Raw genomic sequence first — 8,630 nt, 5'->3', positions numbered from 1 at the left:
GCGATCGGGCGACTTCCGTGCATGGCGCTGGGCCTGCGCCGACCCGCCAGGCCAAGGCCTTCCTGACGGAGCACGTGGCCACGCCAGCTGGCACCGGCGCCGGAGCTGCTGCTGTCGCTGCACCGCTACACGCCGCCCACGACATGTGGTCGGTGGGCTGCATCTTCGCCGAGATGCTGGGCCGGCGCCAGCTCTTCCCGGGCCGCAACTACGTGCACCAGCTGCAGCTGATCATGGCCGTGCTGGGCACGCCGCCCGCCGGCGTCATGGCGGCCATCGGCGCCGAGCGCGTGCGCGCCTACGTGCAGAGCCTCCCGCCGCGCCCGCCCGTGCCCTGGGAGAGCCTCTTCGGCGCGGCCGAGCCGGCGGCGCTGGCGCTGCTGGGCCGGATGCTGCGCTTCGACCCCCGCGAGCGCGTGGGCGTGGCCGAGGCGCTGCGCCACCCCTTCCTCGCCAAGTACCACGACCCCGAGGACGAGCCCGAGTGCGTCCCCGCCTTCGACTTCGCCTTCGACCGCCAGGCGCTCACCAAGGAGGAGATCAAGGCGGCCATCGTGGCCGAGATCGCCGACTTCCACGCCCGGCGCGACGGCATCCGGCGCCACATCGCCCTGGCGCCCTCGGGCGGCGCCGGCGGGCAGGGCCCTCCTGGGGGCGCTGTGCCCAATGGGGGGGTCAGCGTGGCCAACGTCAACATGGCCGACGTCAACATGGCCAACGCGGCCGACGTCAACATGGCCAACGCCAATGCGGCCAATGTCAACGCACCCGACGTCAATGTGGCCAACGCCGGCATCGCTGTGGCCAACGTCAACGTCAGCGTGGCCAACACCAACACTAACGTGGCCAACATCAGCATGGGCAACGGCGGTGGCAACGCGGCCAACGCCAGCATCAACGTGGCCAATGTCAACGTCAACATGGCCAACGTCAACGTGGCGAACCTCAACGTGGTCAACGCCAACGTGGCCAACACTACCATGGCCAACATCAACATGGGTAATGGCGTCGGCAACGTGGCCAACACCACCATGGCCAACATGGCCAACATCGCCATGGCCAACGCCAACGTGGCCAACGCCCCCAGCGGCCCCGCGTGGCCGCCCTGCGCCGACGTGGACATGCCGAGCCCCGGCCCCGCCCCCGACTGCCCCATGGACTCGCCGCGGGTGAAGGTGGAGCCGGGAGCGCCCCCGGCGCCCAAGCGCGAGGGCGCCATCTCCGACGACACCAAGGCCGCCCTGAAGGCGGCGCTGCTCAAGTCGGCCATGAGGAACAAGAGCAAAGGTCAGGGGGGTAAGAGGGGGGTGGGGGATCTGCCCTGGGGCTTCCGGGTTGTGGGGTTTGGGTGAGGTTGGGTTGGTTGAGTTGGGTTGAGTTGAGTTGGGTGAGTTGGGTTCTGATTGGTTGGGTTGGGTTGACTTGGGTTAAACTGAGTTCTGATTGGTTGGGCTGAGTTATCTGAGCTGGGGTTGGTTGAGTTGGATTGAGTTGAGTTGGGTTGGGTTGAATTTGGCTGAGTTGGGTTGGGGTGGGTTGGTTTAGTTGGGTTGAGTTGGGTTGGGTTGGGTTGAGTTGGGTTGGATTGGTTGAGTTGGGGTGGGTTGGTTGAGTTGGGTCGAGTTGGATTGAGTTGAGTTGGTTGAGTTGGGTTGGGTTGATTTTTGATTGGTTGGGTTGGGTTGGGTTGAGTTGAGTTGGTTGAGTTGGGGTTGGATTGGTTGAGTTGGGTTGAGTTGGGTGAATTGAGTTGGGGTTGGTTGAGTTGAGTTGGGTCGAGTTGGGTTGGGGCTGGTTGAGTTGGGTCGAGTTGAGCTGGTTGCCCTCAGCTGGGTTGACTGTGGCCATGGCTTTGTTGTCCCCACCGTCCCTGCCGTCCCCCAGACGCGCCGTGCGCGGCGCCGGAGGCCCCCGAGGGCCGGAAGCCGGTGACGGCGGCGGAGCGGCAGCGGGAGCGGGAGGAGAAGCGGCGGCGGCGCCAGGAGCGCGCCAAGGAGCGCGAGAAGAAGCAGCGGGAGCGGGAGCGGCGCGAGCCCCGCGGGCGGGGGGAGGGGCTGCAGGGGCTGGTGCTGAGCGACGACGACCGGCACCTCCTGGAGCGCTGGACCAAGATGCGCGACGGGCCCCCGCGCCCGGCCCCGCCTCGCGCCCCGCCTCGCCCCCCGCCCCCTCCCCGCCCCTGCCCCCCGCCCTGCCTGGCCCCGCCCGAGGCGTGGCCGGGCCCCGAGGCCTGGGCGGAGCCTCCCGCGCTCCTGCCCCACTGCCCCGCCCCCGCCGACCCCCGACGTGGCCACGGTGACGCGGCAGCTCTCCAAGTCCCAGGTGAGTGGGCGGCCTGCGGGGCGGGGCCTGGGTGGTCACGCCTTCTCACCACCCTGCCCACAGGTGGAGGACCCTGCCCCCGTGCTCCCCGTCACCCCCATGGGCAGCGGCGCCTGGCCACGGCGCCGGCTTCGCATCCTGGAGGAGTTTCTGAGCCAATCGCTGACATGGTGGGGGACCCCAAGGACAGGTGAGCGCTGGGGCGGGTTGGGCTGGGTGTGCTGGGGCTGGGTTGGGGCTGGGCTGGGTTTGGGTTGGATTGCAGTTTGGGTTGGGTCAATGGGCTGGGTGTTGTGGGTTGGGTTGTTGAGTCTAAGGGTTTTAGGTTGGGTTTGGGTTGGGTGTGTTGGGTTTAAGGTTTGTTGGGTTGGATTGGTTGCATTTGTTGGGTTTGGGTTGGGTTTGAGTTGGGCTGAGTTTGTTGAGTTTGGGTTGGGTTTGGCTTGGGTTGGGGTTGGCTGGGTTGGGCTTGAGTTGAGTTGGGGTTAGGTTTGGGTTGGGCTTGGGTTGGGCTGGGTTTGAGTTGAGTTGATTGGGTTGGTTGGGTTGGGGTTGGGTTGGGTTGAGTTTGGGTTGCGTTTGCTGAGTCGGGGTCGAGTCGGTTCGCCCTCCTCCCTCCCCCTCCTCCCCGCCCTCCCCCGCAGCCAGGGGGACTCGGCGCCGCCTGTCGGCGTCGCTCTTGGCCGACTGGCTGGAGGTTCACCGGCCCAGCCCCGCGGCGCTCGAGAGCCTCCAGCGCGACCTCCAGCTCGGCTCCCCGATGCTCCTGGCCGACGACCTCCCGAGCCCTGACCCCCGAGGCCACGCCCCAGGGGGAGGCCACACCCACAGGAGGTCGGCCACGCCCACAGGGTGTCAGCCCCGCCCCCCAGGGGTGTCAGCCCTGCCCCTCGGTGCCTAGGCCCCGCCCCAGGGGTTTCAGCCCCGCCCCCATTAAAGTTTGTACGGAAACGGCCCCGCTTTGCCGCCTCTCGATGGGCGCCCTGTGGGTCGTGGGGGGTGCAGAAGGTCGGGGGGACTCTGGGGTCTCGTAGGTCCCCGCCCCACCCCATGGCCCCTCAGGAGGAGGGGGGAGGGGCAGGGAAGAAGGAAGGAGGCGGAGCCCGGTGCGCTTGTGGCAATGGGTTTCGTGAGCAAATACATCACAGACCACGAGGGGGCGACACAGAGCGCTGGGGACCCTCCAAACCGCCCCACCCCGGCACCGCCGCGGGGGAGGGGCGGAGAGGGGGCCTCAAACTTCCCCAATCCCAGCACTGGGGCCTGGGAGGGGGGACCCCGAAGCACTGTGGGGTGGGGAGGGGGTGGGAGCGGGTGGGACTCCCAAAGTCACCCCGGCACTGCGAGGTGGGGGTGGGGGATGGGGGACCCCCAAAATCACCCCAGTATTGCGGGGAGATGGGGGACTCCAAACCACCCCAGTATTGGAGGGTGGGGGTTGGGGGATGGGGACTCTCAAAACCACCCCCATATTGCAGGGTGGGGTGGGGGGAATGGGGACCACTCAAAACCACCCCGGCGCCTCGGGGGTGGGGGTCATTGTGGGGACGGGCGCCGAGGAGGACTGCGGGCGGGAAATCTGAGTGGGGGTCTGCTCTGCCTTGGGGCGGAGGGGGAGATGGGTGGGGTTGTTCATGGGGGTGGGTGGGTGGGTGGGTCAGTGACTGGGGAGGGGTCGGGTGGGTGGTCGAAGGGGCTGTCGGCGGCTTTGTTGGGCCATCGTGGGGTGGTTGGGTCTTTGGGGGCCGTCGGGTCATTAACGGTGTTGTTGGGTCATTGGGGGATCGCTGAGTCATCGGGAGGGTCGTGGGGTCGGGAATGGGGCTGTTGAGTCTCCAGTATGGTGGTTGAGTCAGTGGGGGTGGGAGGGGTCATCAATGAGGCCGTTGGGTCATCGAGGGGGTCATGGGTCACTGGGGGTTCATTGGGTCAATGGGGGGTTGTTGGGTCATTGAGGGGTCATTGGGTCATTGGGGGTTGTTGGGTCATCGATGGGGTCGTTGGGTCACCGGTGGGGTCATTGGGTCAATGGGGGTCATTGGGTCATTGGACAGGGCCGCTGGTCACCAGGGGTCACTGCGGGGCAGTGGGCCGGGTGGGTGGGCTCTGGGTGGGTGAAGTGGGTGGGGGTTGGTTGGTTGAGTGACCGGTTGGTTGGGAGGGTGGTTGGGGTGACCGCTCAACCAGCTGGGGGGGAAACTGGGTTAACTGGTGGGTGGGGGCTCAACTGGTGGGTGGGTGATGGTTTAGCTGGTTGGGTGATGGTTTAACTGGTCGAGTGATGGTTTAACTGGTCAGGCAATGGTTTAGTGGGTTGGGTGATGGTGTAACGGGTTGGGTAATGGTTTAATTGGTTGAGTGATGGTGTAACTGGTCAGGTGATGGTTTAACCAGTGAGGGGGTCAACCACGTTCATCAGGTGACCCAAAGTCACATTCTCCCCCCATGGGACATGCCCAGAGAACCCCCAGGGACTGGGAGAGGTCAACCCAACCAACCCAACCCAACCAACCCAACTCAACCCAACTCAGGTCAACCCAACCCAACTCAACCAACCCAACCAACCCAACTTAACCCAACCCAACCAACCCAACCCAACTCAACCAACCCAACCCAACCAACCCAACCAACTCAACCCAACCCAGCTCAACCAAACTCAACTTAACCCAAACCAACCAACCCAACCCAATTCTACCCAACTCATCCCAACCCAGCTCAACCAAACTCAACCAACCCAACCAACCCAACTCAACCCAACCCAACCCAATACTAATTCAACCAATCCAACCCAACTCCATTCAACCCAACTCAACCCAATTTAAATCAACCCAACCCAACCCACCCAACCCAATTCAACCCAACCCAACCCAAGACCCTCTGTCGGCCTCCCTGCCCCAAAACCCCCATGACCCACCCACCCTCCCAAGACTCCTCCCCACCTCTTTACTGCCTCCGGTGGTGGGTGATGGTGGGGGCGGGGCAGGATGGGATGGATGGAGGCCGAGGAGCCGCTCGGATTTGCCGACGCCTGCCGGGCACGGCCGGGGAGGGGAGGGGAGGGGAGGCAGGGCCGGGAGGGGCGGGGCCGGCGAGTGATTGGACCACGTGCTGGTTTGTCCGCTCGCATGAACAATTTCTGCCTCTTGATTTATTGGCAATTTTAGGCGCTAATTAACGAGGAGGGGCGGGGCCTGGGGGCGGGACGGGATTGGGGAGGGGGCGCTATGGCTGCCACGCCCTCTGGGGTGGGGGTGGGGAGGAGGGGGCCCTACAAGCCCAGGGTGCCCCGATGGAGGAGGCCAAGACCACCCCCAGCACCACGCAGCAGATGATGACTCATGATCTTTCTGCCGGCGCCCCGCAAAGCCCCAAAATTTGGACGTCCCGGCAGCGGGGAGGGGGAGGGAAGGGGGAAAGTGGGGGAAGAGAGAGAAGAAGGGAGAGTTACCACCCCCACGCCCCTGGCCACGCCTAGCGCCCTCAAACCTCTCCAGATCCCCCTGCTCCCCAACCTCACCCTCCGGGCTTTGCTCTGGTACTTTACGGCTTTTTTGGTGTCGGACACTGGCGCGCTCGACGTAATCGACCGAGTGCTCCACGTTGTACTCGATGCGGTCGATCATCTCGCCCTGGGGGAGGGGCTGGGTGACTTGGGGAGGGGGTTTGGGGGTTTGAGGGGAGTTTTGGGGGACTTTCAGTGGGTTTTGGGGGAGTTTTGGTGGATTCTGCGGGGCCTTGGTGGGTTCCAGGTGATCTTTGGGAGGGGTGCCAGGTGACCCTCAATGGGATTTAATTGACCCCAACCGGTTTTAATTGACCCTTAATGGGTTTTAATTGACCCTCGATGGGTTTTAATTGACCCTCAACGAGTTTTAATTGACCCTCAATGGGTTTTAATTGACCCTCAATGAGTTTTAATTGACCCTCAATGAGTTTTAATTGACCCTCGATGAGTTTTAATTGACCCTCGATGGGTTTTAATTGATGGCTTTAATGAATTGCCTTTTTTTTTGGGTGACCTTCGGGGGTTCCTGGTGACCTTTGACGGCCCCCAAAACGCACCCCGCCATGTCCTGCTCCTCCCCGGGTGTCCCTCCCCAGGGTGTCCTCCCCCAGGGTGTGTCCCTCCCCCCAGGGTGTCCCCTCCCCCTGAGTGTGTCCCCTCCTCGGGTGTCCCTCCCCACCTGGCTCTCCACCAGCATGGCCATGTCCACGCAACATGTCGTGCAGCTCCCTGATGCTCGGGCCTCCAGTTTGATGATCTCGTGCCGCGTCTCGATCCCGCTCAGCGCCTGTTTGGTCATCTGCGTAGTCCATCTTGATCTGGGGAGGGGAGGGGACACGCCCGGGGGTCAGGGGGACTCCGGCACCCCCGAGCTCGGGGGACCCTCCCGGCATCGGTGGATTTGGGGCATCTTTTTGGGGGGACGTTGAGGGCACCCAACGGGGCCTTGGTGGTCCCTTTGGGGTCTTGGTGGCCCAGTTGGGTTCTGGGTGACCCCATTGGGTTCTGGGTGCCCCCACTGGGTTTTGGGTGACCCCGTTGGGTTCCAGCTGTCCCTGGTGGGTTCTGGGTGACCCCATTGGGTTCAGGGTGCCCCCATTGGGTTTTGGGTGACCCCATTGGGTTCTGGGTGACCCCATTGGGTCCCAGCTGCCCCATTGGGTTCTGGGTGACCCCGTTGTGTCCCAGCTGCCCCATTTGGGTGACCCCATTGGGTTCTGGGTGGCCCCATTGGGTTCCAGATGCCCCTGTTGGGTTCTGGGTGCCCCCATTGGGTTTTGGGTGACCCCGTTGGGTTCAGGGTGCCCCTGTTGGGTTCTGGGTGTCCCCATTGGGTTCCAGATGCCCCTGTTGGGTTCCAGATGCCCCCATTGGGTTCTGGGTGACCCCATTGGGTTCCAGATGCCCCCATTGGGTTCCAGATGCCCCCATTGGGTTCTGGGTGCCCCCGTTGGGTCCCAGTTGCCCCATTGGGTTTTGGGTGACCCCGTTGGGTTCTGGGTGACCCCGGTTGGGTTCTGGGTGTCCCCATTGGGTTCCAGATGCCCCTGTTGGGTTCCAGATGCCCCCGTTGGGTTCTGGGTGACCCCATTGGGTTCCAGATGACCCCATTGGGTTCTGGGTGACCCCATTGGGTTCTGGGTGACCCCATTGGGTCCCAGATGCCCCTGTTGGGTTCTGGGTGACCCCATTGGGTTCCAGATGCCCCTGGTGGGTTCTGGGTGCCCCCGTTGTGTCCCAGCTGCCCCATTGGGTTCCAGCTGCCCCATTGGATTCTGGGTGCCCCCATTGGGTTCCAGATGCCCCTGGTGGGTTCTGGGTGACCCCGTTGTGTCCCAGCTGCCCCATTGGGTTCCAGATGCCCCTGTTGGGTTCTGGGCTGCTGCCCCCGGCGCGCCCCGCGTACGTCGTCGGTGAAGATGGCCAACTTCCCGCTCTCCAGCATGTCCTCCAGCTCCTCGTTCGTGGTGGTCCTTCCGGCTGGGGGGGGGAGGGGTGGTGGTGACACCTCAGCCCCGCCTCCACAGGCCCCGCCCCCGGCCCCGCCCCCCGTACTGACCTTCAGCTGGCGCTGGATGCGGAGGGTGGTGGTGACCCTCAGCCCCGCCCTCACCGGGCCCCGCCCCCGGCCCCGCCCCCGCACTGATCTCCAGCTGGCGCTGGATGCGGTCCTTGCAGCGGTCGCGGTACTTGGACTGCGCCGCAGTACTCGGTCATCACCTCCACGAACTTCCGCGACAGCGTGAGTGCTGCGGGGCTCGGCGTCAGCGGGGGAGGGGGAGGGGGAGGGGGAGGGGGAGGGGAGGGGGAGGGGAGGAGGGGGAGGAGGGGGAGGAGGGCAGAGGGAGGGGGGGGAGGCGACGAAGACGCCGCCGGGAGCGATCGGAGGGGAAAAGGGAAATGGCGGCAACGATGAAGGCGGCGATGGGGGAGAGGAGATGAAGGTGAGGATGATGATGAAGATGATGATGATGAAGATGATGAGAATGAAGATGATGAAGATGAAGGTGATGAGGATGAAGGCTGTGATGGTGGAGGTGAAGGTGAGGAGGAGGAGGATGAAAATGATGATGAAGATGATGATGATGAAGGTGATGAGGATGAAGATGATGATGATGAAGGTGATGAGGATGAAGGCGGCGATGGTGGAGAGGTGAAGGTGAGGAGGAGGAGGATGAAGGTGATGATGATGATGAAGATGATGAAGGTGATGAGGATGAAGGTGATGATGATGAAGGTGATGAGGATGAAGGCGGCGATGGTGGAGAGGTGAAGATGAGGATGATGATGAAGGCAATGATGA

General features: G+C 63.8%; 1 protein-coding gene and 1 pseudogene across 1 annotated transcript; one reads left to right on the top strand and one right to left on the bottom strand.

The window, feature by feature from the left end:
* Positions 1-50: 50 nt before the first annotated feature.
* LOC126637111 (mitogen-activated protein kinase 7-like) lies at positions 51-3,223 on the top strand (the record flags this gene model as incomplete). Its single annotated transcript, XM_050310041.1, is given in 10 exon segments — positions 51-83; positions 85-130; positions 133-794; positions 921-1,287; positions 1,885-2,255; positions 2,257-2,322; positions 2,386-2,482; positions 2,485-2,512; positions 2,967-2,985; positions 2,987-3,223. Coding segments are annotated over 10 exon segments (1,926 nt in total), but the record flags the coding sequence as incomplete, so codon positions are not given.
* Positions 3,224-5,489: 2,266 nt separating this feature from the next.
* LOC126637112 (syntaxin-1B-like) lies at positions 5,490-8,076 on the bottom strand (annotated as a pseudogene).
* Positions 8,077-8,630: the final 554 nt, after the last annotated feature.

This window comes from Myiozetetes cayanensis, unplaced genomic scaffold (genome assembly GCF_022539395.1).
Source record: "Myiozetetes cayanensis isolate MyiCay16 unplaced genomic scaffold, myiCay2020 scf1401, whole genome shotgun sequence".
Taxonomy (NCBI): domain Eukaryota; kingdom Metazoa; phylum Chordata; class Aves; order Passeriformes; family Tyrannidae; genus Myiozetetes; species Myiozetetes cayanensis.
Note: the sequence above shows the minus strand (reverse complement) of the source record. Positions and strands in the feature narration are given on the sequence as shown.